Source organism: Monodelphis domestica, chromosome 1 (assembly GCF_027887165.1).
Source record: "Monodelphis domestica isolate mMonDom1 chromosome 1, mMonDom1.pri, whole genome shotgun sequence".
NCBI lineage: Eukaryota > Metazoa > Chordata > Mammalia > Didelphimorphia > Didelphidae > Monodelphis > Monodelphis domestica.
In genome coordinates, this window is record NC_077227.1 from 234,003,933 (window position 1) to 234,026,104 (window position 22,172).

The 22,172-nt window shown below is 34.4% G+C and overlaps 1 protein-coding gene across 9 annotated transcripts in view; it reads right to left on the minus strand.

Moving 5' to 3' along the window:
- The window catches only part of SPATA7 (spermatogenesis associated 7), a 91,977-nt gene that overhangs the window by 65,054 nt on the left and 4,751 nt on the right, over positions 1–22,172 (minus strand). For 4 of the 9 annotated variants that reach the window (XM_056810573.1, XM_007472670.3, XM_007472667.3 and 1 more), the window contains 3 exons: positions 20,679–20,753; positions 19,176–19,271; positions 15,743–15,790 (listed from right to left, as the gene is read on the minus strand). In XM_056810573.1, the coding sequence (XP_056666551.1) occupies positions 15,743–15,790; positions 19,176–19,271; positions 20,679–20,753 (219 nt within the window). The remainder of the gene's footprint in view (positions 1–15,742; positions 15,791–19,175; positions 19,272–20,678; positions 20,754–22,172) is intronic. The other 5 variants (XM_007472668.3, XM_007472671.3, XM_007472672.3 and 2 more) reach the window with 3 other exon arrangements.

A 22,172-nucleotide genomic window follows, 5' to 3' on the forward strand; every position in this document is an offset into this window, starting at 1 on the left:
CACTGAAAAGAGAATTGACAGATATTTTTAGAACACATAAGAAACAGGTTAAAAACCATAGAAATGCTTTTAGAAAAGGAAGTATCCCTTCACTGAACAACAGAGAGGGTGATAAGAACAAACAATTCAATTTATTAAATGAAAGCAAAAGTGATTTGTCTCTAAATGGATCCAATTAAATGGCTAAGATACAAGAATGGAATCAAAAGGACCCCAATGGGTGACATGCATATGAACTCAAACAACAATATATTAACAAAGAAGCACTGAACAAATGCCCAAGTCATTCATATCTGTTTATGAAAAAGGCTTTATGACAGTGAGTTATTACCACTAGAAATTACAGAAGGATTATCCTTATCTAGACTTAGTGATCAACATAGATTATGCAAGGAAGCAGTAGGAACTGGGCAAAAAAATCACCATACAAGTAAAAAATAAAATGCCTACTGTAAGATTAAAAATTAATATCTAAATACTTCAAGCATTATATTTTTATAAGAATTTACTAATAATAACTTGAAGAAAAGGATAGTGGTAGCCTGAGCAAAGAAGAGGATCCCAGGCTGGGGAGGTGGGAGAGAGAGCAAGGAAGAGAGTCTGGGAAGAACAAGATAACAATAAATATTTAGATAGCATTTTAAGGTTTACAAAGTACTTTATATGCATTATTTCATTTGGTCTTCCAAATAGCCCCATATTTTGTAAAGAGGAAAAATGAAATTAAGTGATTTTTCCAGATCACAGAGCTAAATGTCTGAGATTGCATTTGACATAGTCTTCTCTATGCCTGGTCTAACATTCTTATTCACTACACCAGGGTATTTCACAAGAATTTTATATAGTTTGGGGACTGGGGACTTTAATAAGATGAAATCCATGTGGATGCTTACACACACACACACACACACACACACACACACACACATATATATAAAACATATATATAGATATATAATATAGGGAAGGTTATTGTAGTTGACTTAAAGCTTAACTCATTTAGTGGTTTCACTTGTTTTTTTTTCATGTGTATATAAAACAATTTTTGGTGTTACAGCATTAATTTTAAAGTCACTAGTTATCTGAGCCATTTTCGGCAAGTCATTTTACCTTACAATGAAATGAAAGAGGGGTTTCTTAATTTATAAAAGGAGGGTACCTTTCCTAGCTCTAAAATTCTATGGTTCTAAATACAAATGAAAAAATTCAAAATCCAAAATGTATGAATTATATAAAGAGTATTGTCAATATAGTTTAAAAAAGCATTTAAGTGGTTTTTAATTTAGTTCCATTAATGCCAATGAACTTTATTTCTAGGATAATAAAATAAATGATTTCAGATATTTATTGTAGTTTGAAGATTTATGTTATGGAAGAAAGGAGCAATTCTTTCAATCTCATGCAGAGTTTTTATTTAGGTTCATGTTTCACATGAACCTAAAAAAATTTTTTTTTGAAAACTGAATTTCAATATAACTGATTTCCTTGTAATCTTACATATTTTACGTACATAAATAGTTCATGGGTTTCACCAAATTTCCAAAGGATTCGATAACACAAAAGTTTAACTCCTCCTCCCCCTTAGTTTAGCATAACATAGGACACTATGAATAAGAAATGGAAGAATGAACATATAGAGAGGTCTTACTTTTCTCTTTACTTGAAACAATTGTAGGAGAAGTCCTCTAAAATTCAGTCTCTTAGGATATGGGATTTTTAATCTCAAATTCAGAGTTCCACTTGTTGGATCAAAACTGCCATGATCAGTGAGAAAATGAATACAATCTCACCTATGTGATTCCCAAAAGACTGAAAACAAACTAAATAATTTACACTGTGGTTAATTTTCAGATGTCATAATAATATGATTACTGGTATGTAAAATGCATAAAATATTTAAACTCAGTGAATATTTTTGTTTAGGTGAGCAAAGTAACCACTGACATACTAATGTTTCCGATTATGCATCCATGTTAAAAAGATATCATTTTGCCCACATATTTGTTGTTTGGACTTTTAGAACGCTTATGAGTCATTTGGCAAAACATTCCCAATTAAAGTGAAACATACCTTATATAAATGATCTGATTTAGCTAAAAAAAAGGACAATTTTGCTAAAAAAAGATTTAGCTAAAATGATTCACAGAGTTCAGGTTAAAAGGGAGATTTAACATTTAAGCATACCACTTTGGGATATATAAAAATGTTTCTAATAGAATTAAGAACAGTGTGTGTGTGTGTATGTGTGTGTGTGCACGCATGCATACATACACATATCCTGTCTAAGACATTTCCTAGCTATATGACTCTGGGCAAGTCACTGATCCACTGATTACCTAATAAAAGGAACCACTGGATCCACTGGAGAAGGAAATGGCATACTACTCCAGTATCATTGCCAAGAAAATCTCATGAATAGCTTATGGTTTATGAAGTCACAAAGAGTTAGACATGACTGAACACCAAAAACAAATATGCATAATGTTATAATACACATTCATAAATGTGTTTTCCTCAACTATCTAGAAGAATAAATTAGAATCTAAAAGTAGTTTATCTATGTACTTATGCTCTGAAAAAGTCTTTAATATATTTAAATTCATGTGTGAAATTATTTAAAGTGAGTTTTAACAAAAATAAACTAATTTTTTTCCATGAAAAACTTTAAATTAAATATTTAAAGTAAATTGTATTTACATAGGCAAATAAAGAAGTTATATTGCAATTCTCAATATGTGAAGTATATACATAAAAAGAAACATTTCTAAATTTATGAGAAAGCCAAGTAAGTTTTATGATCTTTAGTCTATTAAACTATAATAATATGGATCATGCTTGATCGGTTGATATTTCAGTATTACTAGTTAAATATGTAATTGGATAACAGAAGAAACCAAAACCATACTAAATCAATACAATGTTTTCTTTCTAAATTTAGGTAGTATAGTTAAATGAGGAAGCTAGCTAGGTGGGTCAGAGGATAGAATTCTGGGTCTGGAGTCACAAAAAAATAGTATAAAAATTTATGGGAAGCTAATTTCCTGCCTCATAAACAAGCAAGGCTTCATAAGTGGTATAGTATTTTATATGGGCTTTAGAAAAGGTGTTATATTTAGAGAGAAATGAGGAATAAGAAAAACATATTCCAAGCAGAGAGAACACCGTAAACAAAGCTTTTAGGTCAGAATAATAAGCTGTCCAGTTTGGCTGGTGGTTTCCTATAGGGAGGCAGTAGGAGATAGGGCCAGAAAGGCAAATTAATTCTAGATTGTGACTTCCTCTTGTGTGTAATAAGGAGCCTTGAAAAAAATTTAAATGGGAAAATGACATGACAAAAGCAAGGCTTAAGTAGGATTAGTCTGGCAACAGTAGAGAGATGAGATTTACATCTACATAAAGAAGGCAAGATGACTCGTTAGGTGATTGTAACAGTCCAAGCATTGGTCAACAAGAGCCCAAATTAGGGTCATAACAATGGAATGGAAAAGGAGATGGATTCAATAAACATTGCAAAGGAAAAAGAATACTTGAGAAATGGTCCAATATTAGGAAAAGAAGAGGAAAGGGTAAAACATGACTCCAAAGTCACCAAAACACCAACAAAATTTATCATTAAAAAGATGGCCTTTTGTTTTCAAAATAAGCTTGAGGTCACTAAAGAAGCTTTGAAATTTCTTGAAGGTAATTCAGCCTTTTCTCCTCTAGTTCAACCATATTCTCCACTCATGTGTACTTTCTGTTCTGAAAATACACACTATGGACAAATCTATAGACTGTCCATTTGAAGGCATATCATGATCTTGGAAAAAGGGCATTCTTTATCTCCTTGGTTTTTCCCCTAAAGGGAGGAGTTGAGATGGTGGCTTAGAAGCAGCAAAAGTTCAGAAAACCCTTCCTTACCGATCTCGAACTGAATGCTCCTAGGGGATTGAAATTTAAACTTAACAACAGGACAGAGCTGGGAAATACTCCTTCTGGACTCAATTCAAAAGGTACGCCCCTCCAAAAGCTGGAATCTGATAACATTCAGGTCTAAGGGAAAGGCAGAAAGAAGGAAGGTCCTAGGACCCCTCCTTCCCCCAACCCAGAGCACTGAGCCCCCAGAGGCAGTGAGAACCTCTGGGAGGGCAAAAGTGAAAGTCTGGAGGCTGTACCTTGTGAGCAGAGCTGTGCCAGCCTCAGAGCATCCAACACAGGTGGCAGGGAAGCAGCCAGAGAGAGATCAAAGAGCTGGCAGCCTCGGTGTCTGGGTCCTTCCATTTGGCTCCAGTCTCACCAGAGTTTTTTGCCTCGGGGCACATCTAGACCAATCCAGTTGAACCTAATTCCATCAGGAGTCCTCAGAGCTCAGGGAGGCCAGGGCCTCTCCTCCCCTAGAGTGCAGGGCCTCCTGCAAGGACAGGAACCTCTGGGCAGGCAAAGGCACTGGTCTAGAGGGTATACCTTGTGGACAGGGCTGTGCCAGGCTCAGAGCGTGGAATGCAGGAGGCAGGGAAGCAGCTGGAGAGAACTGGAGAGAACCTGGGCTGCTGAGACTTTCCATTTGGCTCCAGCCTTCCAGGAGTTTTCGGCCTCAGAGCACATACAGCCCAACCTAGCTGAACTTAATCCAATCAAAAGCCTCCAGAGGACAGGGAAGCCAACATTTCTCCCCCAGAGACTGTACTGAGAGATCTGACAAAGCTCCAAGAGGGGAGACTGACAGAAAACCCCAAAACCAAAAAAAAAAATGAAAGGAGCAAGAGCACAGACAAATACAGGGAGCAAAGAAGGGGTAAATACGAGCAAACAACAGAAAAAGAAGAAAGAAATTACAATAGACAGCTTCTCTGTACAGGTAATGAGCAAAGAGCAAATGAAATAGAGGGGGGTGGGGAGCAGCAAAGGAAAAATCAGAAATCCCAGTGAATTGGATGCAGACTTTGGAAAACTCAAAATGCAATTCAAAACACAATTAAGAGAGGCTGAAGACAATTGGGAAAAGAACTTAAAAACTAAGATAAGTCATCTGGAAATAGAAAATAGTATCTTGAAAACCAAAATTAACCAGGTTGAAAATGAGGCAAAGGCGATGAAAGACGAGGCAAAGAAGATGAAAGATGAAGCAAAGGAGATGAGAGATGAGGTAAAGAAGATGAAAGATGACCTCCAAAGAAAATCAGACCAGAAGGAGAAGGATGGCCAAAAAGCCAGGGATGAAATCCAATCTTTAAGAACCAGAATACAACAACTGGAATTAAGTGACCTCACAAGGCAGCAGGACACTATAAAACAAAACCAAAAGAATGAAAAAATTGATGAAAATATGAAGCATCTCATTCACAAAACAGAGGATTTAGAAAATCGTTCAAGGAGAGACAATTTAAGAATCATTGGTCTACCAGAAAACCATGACAAAAGAAAAAGGCTGGACATCATATTGCAGGAAATTATTCAAGAAAACTGCCCCGATATCCTAAAACAAGAGGGAAAAGTGGAGATTGAAAGAATCCACAGATCACCTCCTGTACTTAATCCCCAACTGACAATACCCAGGAATGTTATAGCCAAATTCAAGAACTATCAGACCAAAGAAAAAATATTACAAGCTGCCAAGAAGAAGTCATTCAGATACCATGGAACCACAGTGAGGATAACACAGGATCTGGCTGCATTCACACTGAAGGACCGAAAGGCATTGAATATGATATTCCAGAATGCAAGGGAACTAGGTCTACAACCAAGAATCAACTACCCAGCAAAACTGACTATATTCTTACAGGGGAAAGTATGGTCATTCAACAAAATAGAAGAATTCTAAGCATTTGTAAAGAAAAGACCAGACCTGAACAGAAAATTTGATGCCCAAGTACAGAACTCAAGAGAATCATCAAAAGGTAATTAAAAAAGAGGGAAAAAAGAAAAACAAAACAAAACAACAACAATCAAAAAAATTTTTAAGAGGCTCAATAAGTTAAAATGTTATGTATCCTTATAAGAAAAGAGGTCATTGGTAACTCTTAAAAACTGTTGTTATTACCTGGGCAGCTAAAAGAAGTACACTTAGAACAGTGACAAGCTGTATAGGATGAAAGGACAGAACATAAATAGGTATATAGATATATGCATACATAAATACATACACTTGTGTATGTGTATATATACGTATATGTATATATATATGTATATATATATATATAACTAGAGCTAAAAAAATAGGTTAATATTAAAAGAAATGAGAAAAGAAACAAATGGGGGTAAATTTATATGTCACAAAGAAGCTCATGGTGGGAAGAGGGAGAACATCAATACACTGGAAGGGTAAGGAGGACAGAGATAGGAAATACTCAAGTCTTACGTGCTTTGAAATTGACCCAAAGAGGGAAGAACAATTCAATCCATTGGGGCAAAGAATAGATTTGTGCCCTATAGGGGAGTAGAAGGGTAACAAATGGAATGGTGGGGAGGGAAGCAGTACAAGGGAGGGAGGGGGTGGGGCGGTAATTTTAGAAATACTACAGGGAAAATAAGGAGGGGGGAATAAAAAGGGAGGGGGGTAGAAAGGGTTTTTCCCCTAAGAATGGTTAGACCAAACTTTTCTGAGAGGTTAGAGATCTCTTCCAGGAAGCTTTTCAACATTCTGAGGCTTGATGTAACTGGCCAGTGACAAACTGCAAATATGAAAATATGGAGGGGCTAAAAATATATAAGACATTCCTTTTTATCTGGACTATGCTATATCTCCTTTGGTAAGCCTACATCTATGTGCTTATGCACAATATGCTACTTATGTTCAGGAGGCTTTTGAAGAAAATTATTTCTGTTATATCTTTCAAGGAATCTTGAATGATTTTGAAATATGGATGAAAAGCACCTTGTTCAGAAACAGCCTTTAAGATAGCATTTTGTTCCATTTAATCAATTTAGTATCTTCCCCTCTGGCAGATAGCTTCAGAATTGATACCTCAGTGCCTTCAGTAGTATTCTAGTGACAGATAAATAGATAAAATAGATGAGATAAATGTAGAAGGAGATAGAGAAAAGAAGGAAGTTACAACAGAGCTTATTTTTTTTTAAGCTGAGACATTTACTGAAATGGTATAGCATAAAAAATGGCAAATAAATATTTCCCCCATAAACTTAGGGAGCATTCTTCCACAAAAATGCAGCCTCAGTGGAGAAGCAGATACAGATATAGGATAAATAAGAAGAGAGGCCCATACTCAATAAATATATGTGGTAAAAGAAATTCACACTGCTGATGCCATAGTGCCCAGTGTCTTTCCTTTTCTTGTGTTCCGATACTGCTCCTGCTGGGGCCTTCTCTTCCTGTAGCTAAATTCTATTCTGGGCAGAGCATCTCTTACTGGGCATGTCTGTTCCATTGCAAGACACTGTCAAAAGGGAAAGGCAATACAGTAGATATCCACCACACTCTGGAAGAGGTGCAAGGGAAAGGTGAAGAGTGAGTTTCTCTCAAAAGCCAGTTTATTCCTAAGCTTTTTTTCTCTCAGAGTTCCTTTTCTCAGAGCTGAGTTTCTAGTTTTTTTTTTAATATAAATTTGTTTTAATATCTTGTTTTTATATAACTTAGATTTCACTTTATACTTTGTAATTGAACCTATTATTTGTTTAGTTAAGAATTCACCTCTTCAAGAGTTTTTTTAAATTATGTCTTCTACAACATGATGAATATGGAATATATACATGCTAGCACATGTATAATCTATATCAAATTGCTTACCATCTAAGGGTAGGGAAAAGGGAGAAAGAGGAAAGAATTTGGAACTCAAAATGTGAGATAACAAATGTTAAAAATTGCTTCTATGTGTAGTTGGGAAAAATACTAAACCACCTTTTTAAAAAATGTGACTCCTCTGTATTCAAGGCAAAAACATAATCACCCCGAAACCATAGCTAATCTATTGAGAATTGGTCAACTGAGAGGGCATTATACCAACAAAGCAGATTATAGTACCCTTCTTCCTAACAGAATGGTAAAAGACCTTGAATTACATAGTATATATTTTTTAAAAGGCCACATAATTTACTAGAGGGAATAAGTAGAAAACAAAATCTTTTTAAAAAGTTTTCATTCCAAGCTTATAAGAAAAAATTAAATACACCTAACAAAATGAAGAATGGAGTTGTATATAAAACCTTTAACAATATATGGAACCAAATGAATCAACAAACAACAGAAAAACAAGAAAAAGGCTCTGTCTCTGTTTAGGTCAGAGATTATACTATTTCTATGTTTATTTTGTCTTTTTAATGTTTCTTTCTTTCCTTCATTCTAATAAATCTGTATTAGCTTTCTGGTTCTGCTGATTTCACTTTGTAAGACCTTCGTGTAGGTCTTTTCATATTTCCTTAAATGCTTTACACTGATCAATTTTAAGGAAAACACATATTCCATTACATTGATACCATAATTTGTGCATAAAACACAGGATTTCCTCCCATTATTATTATTATTATTTTCAATTACAAAGAATTAGAATCATTTTGTAGATATATGTCTTTTTGCCCCCTTTTTGGGAAAAGGACTTTTTAAAAAGTCCTAGCAATAGAATGACTGAATCCAAGGGTGTGATTAGTTTTGTGACTTTTACTATACTATCATTGCTTTCTAAAATATTTTGACCAGACTGCAGTTTCACCAAAAATATATATGTTCTTGCTGTAGTAAAGTCCTCCTAATCTTTTGTCAATCTTTTACCATTTTTATCATTCTGGTGAATGTATGGAGGCATCTTAAGGTTTTTCTGACTTGCACTTATCAGATTATTGGGTAAATTAAGAATTTTTTATGTGGCTGCTTAAAGTTTGTATCTCAGTTTGACTTTTGACAATTCATGACCTTTGACTACTAATCCAAATCCAGTGACCTTTTCTCACTCCTCATTCTTCTTGGCTTCTCTACAGCCATCTCTATAGATCAAACTATGCTACTTGATACATTCTTTTCTCTAGATTTTTTTTTATATTACACTCTCCTATTCTCCTACTTCTCAGACTGCTTTTTTTTCAGTCTTTTTTTTTTACCCATCCTACTCTAGATCACACCTCTTAACAATCGCTGTCCCTAAGGGCTCTGTCCTGGGCCTTCTTCTCATCTCCCTCTATACTACTTCACTTTGTGATCACATTAGCAACCATCGATTTAACTACCATCTCTACTTTAATGACTAAAATCTACCTATCCTGCCCCAGTCTCTCTTTCGACTTCTAGTCTCATATCTCCGTGGAACTGCTGGTTAGACATCTCTAACTGAATATTCAATAGACATCTTAAACTCAAAACATGAGAAACAGAACTCATCTTTCTCTCTAGAGAAACAACTTATCTTTCTTTCTCTCTAAAACTTCCCAATCCCTCCTTCCTTTCCTATTACAATACAAGGCAAAACCACCCTCCTGGTCCTTCAGGCTCACAACCTAGGAGTCATTTTTGACTCCTCACTACCTCTCATCCCCCCATATCCAATCTCTTCCCATAGTCTATAAATCTCACCTTCATAATATCTCTCAACTAAAACATCTCCTCTGATATCACCACCACTCTGATGCAGATTCTTATCCCTTCATGCCTTGATTATTGGAATAGCCTGCTATTGGTCTGCTTCAACTCTCTTTTCTCTCCAATACATTCTCCATTTGGCCACAAAGGTGAATTTCTTAAATTACAAGTTTGAATGTGTCACCCCTCTCTTCAATAAACTGTAGTGGCTCCATATCCTCTCTAGGATCAAGTTCAAAATACTCTGTCTGACATTCAAAACCCTTCATAAAGGAGCAGCTAGGTGGCTCAGTGGATTGAGAGTCAGCCCTAGAGATGGGAGGTTCTAGGTTAAAATCTGATGTCAGATACTTCCCAGGTGTGTGACTCTGGGCAAGTCACTTAACCCCCATTGTCTAGCCCTTACCATTCTTCTACCTTGGAACCACTATACAGTATTGATTCTAAGTGTTAAAAAACAACAACAACCCTTCAAAACCACGTCCCTTCCAGCCTTTCCAATCTTCATATACCTTAATCCCCAACATTTAATCTAGTGACTCTAGTCTCTTTCCAGGCTATTTCATGAATGTTTCATTTCTTGGTTCCAGGTATTTTCTCTGTCTTCCATACCTGGATCACCCTCTCTCCTTATCTCCAACTACCTACTTCCTTGTTGTACAACTAAAATCCCATATATTACAGGAAGCCTTTCACAACTTCTTTTGATTGTAGTGCCTTTACTCTGTTGATTATTTACTATTTATCCTGTAGATAGCTTATTTGGTTATATTTGTTTGAATGTTGACTCCTCCATTAGATTGTGAGCTCTTTGAGGACAGGTCTCTTTAGGTATTCCCAAGGTTTAGCACAGTGTCTAACATTTAGTAAACATTTAACAAGTGTTTACTGATTTATCATAAGTATGTATTATTATATTATATGTATTGATTCTTTATAGATTCTGGATGTCAGACCTTCATACTGGCATAGTTATTGCAAATATTTACCAATGATTATTTTATTCTAATTTTAAAGACATTACTTTTTGTTGTACAAAATCTTATCTTTGTATGAATTAAACATATTAAATTTGTCTCTGATGATTTGAATGATTAATAAAAATATCTCTTTTCTCCAAATTTAAGGCAAATATATTACTCCTTTTTTTCCCCAAGTTGTTTAAAAATATTTTGAATGATGATTCACTTGAGGTATTTTGTCTAAAGTATAGATTCCAATAACTTTTCTTATCACACCATTGAGAAGGAAGGTAGTAGACGGGATTTTTGTTGTCAGGAAGATCTCAATTTGAATCTTGCCTCAGATATTTACTAACTGTGTGAGTCATTTTTATCTCTTTAACCTATTTCCTTGTACGCAAAAGGGACAATAACTACACCTATTTTACAGTGTTTTTGTGAGGACCAAATGGGATATTATATGCAAAGCATTTTGTAAACCATAAAAACCCTATATATGTTAGCTGTTGTTACAGTGATTTGAAGTTCCAGTATTTTTTCTTCTCTTTGAAAATATTTTGTAGTACTTCTTGTGTTTCATACTATTACTTTCCAAATAACTATCTCCTTACCACAGCCCACCCTATCCCTCTATGCTTTAGAACAAAGATTGTAGTAAAACCTGTGAATCTTAAAAATCCCCAGGCTGTAGCTTAGAAGATTTGGTTAAGTTTTTCCCCTTTTGTAACAATGGAGGTACTTGATCAGTAATGTATTGAGAACTTTTAAAATTACTCCACCCTACTTAGACAGTGCCTTAGGGGAAGATAAAGTTGCAAACTCCTCACTGAACAATGAAAAGTCCCTAACTCATACTTATAGTAAAGCCAGAATCTTAAGCTAGGTCTACTTTTAGATCTAATACCAAAAGGTGCTAAATACCTATAAGGTTAAATTAATCACTAAAAGGTCAAGCAACTTACAAAAGGCAAGCTTAACAAAAGAGGTGTGAAGTACTCAGAGGATTTAATCTAACCAAAGAAGGTGAGAATCAAAGAAGATGAGAACTAAGAATGGGCAGTCCTGGGAAAAAATCATCTACTGTGATTGGTAGACATGAAAATTTAGGGGAGGTGACATAAGAGAAAATTTCTTTAAAAGGAGAAGTCAGTTCAGGTAATGCAGTTTGTTTTGGATTGTAAGTCAATTGTAGTTGGAGTTAGTGGGAATTTGGAGTTGAAGTGAGGAGTTATTGAATTTGAGTTGAAATGAATTGGAGTTCGGAGTTGAAGTGAGGATATTTTTGAATGGAGTTCGCAATTGAATACAGTGTGGAGTTAGACTCTGAACTCAGTTCAGGAGATTCAGTGGAGGATTGGAGCTTGCTTGGAGATAATCTTGTAATTAGTGATAAAGACTGACTCGCTCTCTCCCTTAGGCTCAGGCCTAGGCCATTTTGGCCTAAGCCCTTTTCTACTGCTTGGCTATATTCCCTCTCTCTCTCTCTCTCTCTCTCTCTCTCTCTCTCTCTCTCTCTCTCTCTCTCTCCTTCCCTTAATTCCTTCATTTATATTAATTAAAATCTCCACAAATCCCCAGCTGACTTGGGTATTTTTCACATTTGGGAATTTCCCATGGCTACCATTTATTTTAGATTTTAAGTCAAAAAACTAAAAATTAATTTACAGTTTGGCCAAAACCTTTAAAGTTTGGCATTTACAGATTTTTAAGATTCACAGTTTTGGCAACCATGTTTTGGTGGTTACAAACTATCAGAATCACCCTGACAGCATATGTATAATGTATCTTGCTACATATAAGGAAAGGGGAAGTGTGCTCCATATTTGGTTCTCTATAATCAAGATGGTGATGGCACTTCATCTGAACTGGTATCTTTTAGGGCTGTTTTATTTCACTGTACATTCTCCTGTTTATGATTGCACTGAACTGCATTACTTCAGGTAAGTCTGGTTTTATTTCTTTGAATTTCTCATATTCATCATTTATTGTTTTTCTTTTGACCTGGACCTATTGATTTCACTGGTATAGTTTGCTCCTAGCAAAGGCACTTCCTAGAAGGGGTAGTAACATCATAAATTCTCATTAACTGACCTGTTCTGCAGCTTACAGACTTTGATTTTGTTGTTCTCATAAAGAGTATTTATCTACTGATTTAAAATTATGGTATGCAGATTATTTTTTGTAGGGGTATCTTATATAATGCTATTTTACTAAAGATATTTGTTCCATTTTTAGCTATAATTGTTGTCTAGGTAGAAAATGTTATCTGCAGTTATTTTAATCACGTCATTGCTAAGATTTCTAAAACTATTTGAAACAATTAAAATTGTTCTTCGCTACAATCTCTAACTTTCAACAAATATCAATTCAGATATGATTTTTTAAACAAAGCATCTCTTGACTAACCCTTCCCACCCCCTCTTCTGTCCTCAGTCACTAGTGATCTCTTCCTCCTTATTTACTTAGTTGCAGACAAGCTCTATCCCTCTAGTAGAATGTGAACTTCTTGAGGGAAGGAACAGTTTTATTTTTGTCTTCCCATTTTCAGCAGCTAGCACTTCATGTTTATTGAGTTGAATGGAATCAATAAATATCTAACAGAAAAACCAGACCAAGTACTACTGAAAAGAGGGACTTTGAGCTTGTTGAACCATCACATACTATTACAAAACAGAGAGCATTTCTGTGGAAGACTTCATTCTTGTAGGGTAAATGAGGCCTAGAGCTCAGACAGGAAAGAGAGAGGTCTACATTTGGGGACAGAGACAGTAGCAAGGAGAAAGGAACAATTCCAGGGTCCAAAATTAAGGCATGGGGTCTGAAAGGTCAGCCAGATTCAGGTGGGACCAGGTAAAGGAAGAATGGATTCAAAGAGGTCCAGACATAGGAAGGAATGGTCTGACAGATTTATTTTTAGCTCATTCACAGATTCACAATACACTCCCTCTTCATCTCAAAGAAACTTGCTGTTGTATCAATAAAGAGCTCAAACAATCACAATTTTATATAAGCTTTTCATGATCTCTCAAACTGCAAGTGCTTTCTCTTACAAACCACAGTATATTTATTACCTTTCTATTTATTCTTATATGCTTATAAATGTATTTATTCTTTATTAGAATGTAAATTCCTGGGTAGTGGAGTGTTCTATCAATCAATCAACTAACAAGTAATTATTAAATGCCTACTAATGCCAACTACTGTGTTAGTTTAATAAATGTTTGATTGAGAGATCATTTCTCTAAAGGTTATATATCATTTTCCACCAAGATAATTTATATTTAAAGAATGATTATCTTAGCTTTAAATTATAACTTGATAAAAATTAACTTCAAATTAGAAAACATTACTTTTATGTCATCATTACTATAGTAATACATGTCACATGTCTGTTTTGTTTGATATTTTAATAAAAAAATTTGGCTTAAATTCAAATTGCACGAGCCTACAATAATTGCAGGTGTCAAATGGTAACCTTAAGATAATTCTATAGGTAGAAGATTCTAATTTTAATTATTTAAAATCAACATGGCTATTAACATTCCTCTGGGTTTTCAACTAGGCTACTAGGAAGAAAAGAATGGAAATTAAGTTCTCTTTACAGGCAGATAAAATTTAGTTATTTGGAGAAAGTGCTAATTATAGTATTTTTTGTTTTTAAATTACTTTTCTCAAAAGCAGTAAGAATCATAGGAATTTGAGACCTTAAAGGTAATCTAATTCAATTTTCTCATTTTACTCATCTCACTTGAAGAGGTTGCTCTATTCTTTTTCCAGGCAAATCTCTCTCCCTCTGTCATCTCCATTCTCTTATTTATCTTCAATTTCTCCTATCTGCTGGTTTCCTTCCCTATTCCCTACACACATGCTGAGGTCACCCCTATCCTCAAAAATCTCTTGTTTGTTTCTTCCATTACCCACTAAGCAGTCTTATATCTCTTCTGTCCTTTGTAGCTAACCGCCTCAAAAAAAAGCCTTCTACAATAGATATGACCACTTCCTCTCTTCTCATTCTCTTCTCATTCCCTTACAATCTGGCTTCAGATTTCATCATATCACAGAAAATGTTTCTCTCCAAAGTAACTAAAGATCTATTATCTACTGCACTGTCTCCTAGTGGATCAGCCTGCCACAAGTCTCTCCATTCCACAACATCTTCCATTGAGTTGCTGAAGTGATTTTTCCTAAAGCACAGGTCTGAACATATTCCCATCCTATTCAATAAATTCCAGTGGCTCCTCATCACCTCTGGGAATAAATACAAATTCTGTTTGTAGTTCAAAGATTTAAAACTTGCCCCATGCCCTTCTGAAACCTTACACCTACCACTAATTCTTGGGTTCAATGTGAATGGCTTCCTTACTGTTCCATAAACAAGATACTACATTTCTCTGGTTGAACCACCCCAAGTGTGGAATGCTTACCCTCTATTTCTACCTCTTGGCTTTCCTGACTTCCTTCAAAAGCATTTCCCAACCCTTCTTAATTCTAGTGCTTTTCCTCTCAATTATTTTCTATTTTTGCTGTACATTGTTTGTTTTTACATACAGTGATCCCTTGTGGAGAGCTACGTTCCAGAGACCCCCACACTAGGTGAAAATCCATGAAGTAGCAATGTTATATTTATTATTTATGTATATTTTAAGGCTTTATAAACACTTCCCACTCTCCTATAAACCTTTACAACACTCTTATTAACACTTCATATGCTCTTAAACACTTTCTACACTCTTAAACCTACATAATTTTAACAACATATAAAATTCTATATGGGTGCTCACCAGTGATGTATTATACCACAACTTGAATAAAAATCCCACAATAAAATGAAAACCCATGACACTGAAATGTATATATAAATATAAATATATATATATAAATATATATATATATATATTTATATATATTTCAAAATCCCACAATAGAGTGAAGCCACAATAAGTGAACGGCAATATAGTGAGGGGCAATTGTATATGTTTGCTTGTGGCCATTGGTTTGTGACCACCTTGAAGGGAAGGACCTGACTTCTGCCTCTTTTTATATTCCCAGTGCCTAGCACAGAACCTGACACTGGTAGTAGTTTAAGAAATGCTTCTTGACTGACATGATAAAATGAGGCCCCAGAGAGTTAAAGTGATTCAACCATACGTAGCTAACAAATGACTGAACCAAGACAAAACTTCAAATCTTCTGACTCCTAACTTAGTGCTTTTGAGATTTTATGTCCTATACATAAAATTATCAGTGCTTTTACTAAATAGGCAACTAAAGTACTTACATTTAACGCTGGAAATCATGCTTACTGGCATAGAGCAATCTACAACAGCTGAAAAGGAAAAACATAGGATTTAATAATTCTAAACTGAATATTGAATAAGTTAGAAAAAGTCCTCAAAAATGTTTATATTTTGAAATTTTTAGCTAAATTAAAAATTTATGTTTTTCTGTAGATTATAGATGTTCATAAGGTATTCTGATTAAAACTTAATTTTTTATGGATTTGATAATTATTTCAGAATCCTCAATAAAATAATTTGTTTATAATTGAGCATATTTTACTTTTAAAGTCCTATAATTCATGTTTTGGGCATTGAGGTAGTGCAGAAGATAGAGTGCCAGCTCTGGAGTCAGGAAGAGATCATCTTCCTGAGTTCAAATCTGGCTTCAGACACTTACTAGTTATGTGACCCTGGGCAAGTCACTTAATCCAGTTTGCCTCAGTTTTCTCACCTGTAAAATGAGCTGGAGAAGGAAATGGTGAACTACTCCAATATTTCTGCCAAGAAAACCCCAAATGGGGTCATGAAGGGTTGGACATAACTGAAAAACAACTGAACAAAACCCCATGTTTTTTAATATTTTAGGGAAATACAATTAAATTCAGTTGAATCTTTTATGTTCAAGTTTTACACTCAACACACTTTCAAAATTTATGTATATTTCATGGAATTTCAGAAGGAATCTTACATATTATTTATATTTAGTACAACTCTCATTTGACATATGAGGCAATTGTGGTTCAGAGAAAGGAAGAGATCTTCATAAGGTTACACAGCTATTTAGAGACAGTGGCACAGGAATCTAGGTCTCCCAACTCCTAATCAGTGATCTTTCCAATTTAAAAAAACAACAACAACATTGTTTTAAGGCTTCCATTCTTTAGAATAATGAATATTCCTTAATCTAGTGTTTGGAGGAGTTCTAGTCAGTGGAACTATGACATCTTCTGGAGTTTTGCATCTCAATAACTTCTTCTGGGTAGAAGGCAAGATGGAAGATAAGCCCAGAGAAACTGCTATGCTGGGACTCAAAGTTGGTTAACATTAATTTTGATAATTAGGATAGTAGAAAGTTCAAATATTTTAAAATGCACCATCAATCTATGTCAGAAGGAAAGCTTTCTTTCTGAACCATTGTAGTTAATTAAAAATATTTTAAATGAGCTAGGAAATAGAAGAGTCACAAATCAACTCTCAAACATATAAAGAATCTACTTTAGACCAAGAATTGTAATAAGAGCTATTTCAGATCTATTCTTTGTTTGAATTTTTAAAATGCCAAGTTCAGGTACTGCTTTTTTTTTCAGGTATTGCTCTGTGTCTTTTAGTTCTAACTTGATATATTTATTTGTAAGCATTCTTTTAGAAGAGTAGGATCATTAATTTTTAACTTTGTTAAAAAGACTGTTTTCCTTCCCAATAGTACTTAAGATTACCTACAGTCATATCTAAATCCTATTCAAATAAACAAGCATCATAGGAATTGGAGATCTGGACCTGAAAGAAACCTTAGAGGCTGTGTTAATCTAACTTCCTCATTCTACAAATGAAGAAACTGAGGCCCAGGAAAGAAAAGCAACTTGCCCAAGATGACACAGGTAGTAAAATTCAGAGTCAAGGTTTGGAACTGGTCCTGACTCCAGGGCCAGGGCTTTTTCAACTATACCCATTTCTAGTTACAAATAAAAGAAACATAAAGACACACAAGGAATGAAATGTAAAAAAAAAGTAAAAAAGCCAATGTTCAGTTACATGGAAGCAGTTGACCCCTAGAACAGTGCTCCCCAAACTAATTTGGCATGGAATACTTTTGGGCTGTAAGTGAATCCCAGAATGCTAATGCCAGGAATCTGGGGTATGGAAAACCCATGGGAAAAAGAGTAAGTCAAAGAAATTTTGGTGTAAAAAGTAGAAATTAAGCTTATTTTCATATTTCCCCAAATTCTCTATATAATAAGCATTTCTGATGTATTCACAATCTTATACTTAACATTTCAGAGAGAAAACATCACTAATAATAATAACTAAAATTCCTATGGCTTTTAAGGTTTACAAAGTACTTTCCTTACAACAACCCAGTGAGATAGATAATGTAAGTATTATTATCCCCACTTACAAATTAGGAAAATGAGGCTAAGAGCAGTTAAATGACTTGCCCAGGGTCACACATCTAAGTAAGTATCAAAGTAGCATAATGTGAATCTAGGTACCTTCTAGGTATCTATAAGTTTAATACAGTGGTTTTCCTGCTATTTTCTGTTTCTTCTATATAAACATTTTCCTGTTAGATCCCTATTTGCCATGCACAGAATGCCAGGGTTTAAGAGAACACAGTCTGGGAAAGGCAGCTCTGGAACTTTCAAAATTTCAAAATGAAAATTATTCAGAAATAAAGGAAAAATGACTTGATGCCAGAAAAAAAATTTACCCAGTCAACGAACTTAATAATACTAGGAAATCTGCATAAAAATGTTAAGTGTTGGAAAGAATCATAGAGATGATCTAATCTAGGTCCCTCATTTTGCAGATGAGGAAATACTGAGGCTCTGACTTGCCCAGGGCCATCCAACTAGCTGGTAGTAAAACCAGGATTATGGCAGAGAATTTAGTAGATTATGATATTATAGGAAGCTTATTTCCAAATATGCCATGAGACTAGACATTAAAGTTATAGAAAAACATTTGTAATATGAAAAATATTAAAACATTAGAATAGAGTATTTTAGACAATTACCAGTCATATAGCAGTTGTATCTGAAAGTAACAGATTACAAAGTATATACAATGGTTCTAAGGTGTCACAAAATATTATACAGTAATTTAAACTTTTAGACAATGCTGATAAAACAAAGGACACTTTTTTAAAAAAGGGCAGCAGCTAAAAAAATAAGCAAACTTCAAGTATTCAGCAAAATAGCACTGAAGAAAATAAAAAGATTTAAGATTAAATCACCAAGGGACCATATTAGTACTCATATGGCTCAATTTTGAGGGGCAAAACTATAATATAATTTTGTAGACTCTACCAAAAAAAGATATGTTTTTTTGGATGCTTCTCTAGCCCAAATAAAAAACAAAAATCAAATTTGAAAATATTTGGTGTATTGAAATCAAAGATCTAATCATGAAATGCTACAGAAAAATCATAAATAAGACAAAAAAGGACATCTAGGGGCATATCACCATTCAAAAATAGATTAAAAGGCTGACTTTATGGGGAAAGGCATACATTTGCTAAATTATACTCAAGGTTTAGTGATATTAAAAAATTAAGTTAGGCAGATGTTAACTAAATTGATCTCAGACAGGTGCTGAACCAATTACATGAATCTTTCTACAACCCAATTCACCCATTCTTTCTACAGGTTGATTCTAATGAGAACTGAAGGGGCTAAAATTGTGTGTAGAAGGTTCATATATGCACATTTTTACCTTTGGCTGAAAGGATTTTATTATAGTGAACAGCCATGTGGTTCTTGATCAGGTAGAGGGTACTTAGTCTGAGAGAGGAGGAGTCAGTGCAAAAAGCTATAAAATTAAAACACATTTGATTGTTACACATTTCAGTCTAAAATCAAAATGACCAAGACATTAAACAAAGAGTTACTGATAAGCATGATCATCCCCATAAATCATTATGAAATATAATTAAATGGATATTGAGAAAGGAAACTGTGATTTGAGTCTGTCTGACTTCAGGTAAGATTTTTACTAGTGAGATGTAACCTTTCCCCAAGAGCACACAAGAAATCAGAGATAGGGTTAATAGACATTTCAGATTCCATTCCCTGTAAAACACTATCTTTCCTTGTATTTGCAATACTTGCTATGGGCACTCAATTTTCCTAACTAAAAAAAGCTTAGTTATCCATATCTTTGAAAACAAGGTGGTACTGACACTTTTCCTATATTTAAACCATTCCTTAAGCCTGGAACCAAAAAAACAAAAACAAATAAGGAAAGTAAACCTGAACACAATCTATATCAGAGCCCCTATTTTGGCAATGATCTAAAAATCACTGCATACAGCTTGGTTTCCAAAGTTACTCTGTTACCTTATAAAGTACCAACAGCAATCCCCAAACCTCACCCAAATTCTTTCAAGAACACCCTCAAAATAATTATGATCTTAAAAACACATTTATGAAAATATGCATGTAGTTTCTAAGTCGAACTTTGAAATTTTGAGTTTCAAGCAAAAGGCATATTTTCCCAAACAGTTCAAGATCATAAACTTATATTTGTATAGAGACCTTAAAAAGGGAAATCCAGAGATATTGTAGGTGTAATTAAAAAGTCCCTTCCCTCTACTCTTTTCTATACTTCTAAAAAAAAGGATTCATTGTTCCATTATTTTGTTAAGAACATATTCATTTAGAATTCAAGAACTACAACAAAAAATCACAAAATATAAATTTGCCTTGATGGTAAAAAATAACTTTAATCATATTAAATATTTTTCTAATAAATAATTATTGGAAAAGAATACCAGATATCCTCATTCAAAGGAGCAGGTTAAACAAGGCAAATCTGACAGTGCTGCCTTAAAAAAAATCTCTTTTTCAATGTTCAGTGTTTCTAATTAATTACATCAGGGATAAGAACTCAATAAAATGCTAATTCAGAATTCAAATTATTTTATGTCACCTATTAATGTCCATTTCAAAAAGGAAGACATGCTCTGGACTAAGGGCTATATGTTGGCAGCATCAATAATCGCCAGTAGGAGGCAAAGTCAATCACAGAATCTGGAAGTTTTCCTATATCTAAACATTACTTTAATAGTTACCAAGCAGAGATGTGAGGTTAGTAACTTTTATTAAGTGAAATAAATGACTTTTAAACCATGCAGTTTAACATGATTATATATGCAAAACACAGAAATATAGTTAAACCTTTTAACGAAACATTCATTAGCCAGTATTTTTCACTTACCATTACTTTTTGTGCTTAAGTGTCCTGTAAATGGGCTTGATGGAACATATCTGGGCATGACATAGTTTGTTCTGACTTTTAACAAAAATGTGACAATTAGAACAAAAGAAAAATTTCTGACAAAGGACATAATATGGAGAATAATTTTTAAGTCATAAAATTTTTATTTAACTAATTAAGCAGATTGCAATTTTATTGAGCATTCTTTATAAGACTGCATAATTGTCATAATCAATTTTCTCAGGCTGCATCATCATCAATCACAATTCTGTGATATTTATTTTTAGTGTTATATTTTAAGACTTCTTATATGTCATATGAAATGATAAATTCACCAGATGCTATTTAATTCAACAAATATATATTAAACTTTTATTGTCAAGTATTATGCTAGCCACTGAGAATACATAAATATTCTCTGTCCCTACTCTCAAGTCTGAAGTCTAATATTTGGGGCTTATTATATATGAAAATAAGCATATTGAAAGGAAGGTCTATAGTACTGTGACAAAATGAGAGTAGGAAGAGATCATGCTCAGATTGCTGACTGGGTGAGTGACCCAGGGGGAGGGAGATGTACAGAGAGGGCTTCATGGAAGTAATATTTAAGCTTAGGTCTGAAAGGAAGAAGTGGATTTATTAAATGGAAATATTAAAGGACCATGTTTCAAGCAGGGAAATTTAAGAATAAGAAAACTACTAGAAGTTTAATTTGCCTGAGATATACGGTAAAAGACAGAGTATAATGGAGATAAGATGTGGAATGTTTCAAATAAGTCAATCAATAAACATCCTACTCTGTGTCAGGTACTGTGTTAAATTCTAGAAATACAAATAAAAAGAAAGTCTCTGCCCTCAAGAAGCTAACAATCTAACTGGAAGCAACTGAAGAGGGAAGGATAGCCCCTTGGTGCAGAGGTATGATGAAGAATTCCAAAGAAGTCTAAAAAGTGTAGCTGATGGGAAATGACAGAGAATTGTGCTGAGTCTCCTCTTTAAATAAAGGGTCTGCCCAGAAGTCAAAGGAACCAATTAGAAGGGTGGAGGGTAGTAATTAGACAGAAATGAGTACCAGACAAATTTAACAGCCTTGAATGCTAAACTATGGAGTTTCATAGTGATGCATGAGTGACGAGTCCCCCAATAGGGGACCACAAAAGGTTTCTAGGCAAGGTAATGACATGGTCATATCTATGCATAGGAAGATTAATTTGGCAGCTATGTAAAGGATGGAAGGAAAGAGAGAGAGAGAGAGACAGAGACAGAGACAGAGAGAGAGAGAGAGAGAGAGAGAGAGAGAGAGAGAGAGAGAGAGAGAGAGAGAGAAGAGAGAGAGAGAGAGAGAGAGAGAGAGAGATGGAAGGTAAGGAAGGCCAATTGGAGTTTAAATAGTCCAAATAACAGGTGCAGGAGAGTTATTTAAAAAGAGAAGCGAGAATGGAGATGAGTTATTTTTTCTTCCTGTAGTTTTTTTCTTCCTTTAGTTTTTGAGTC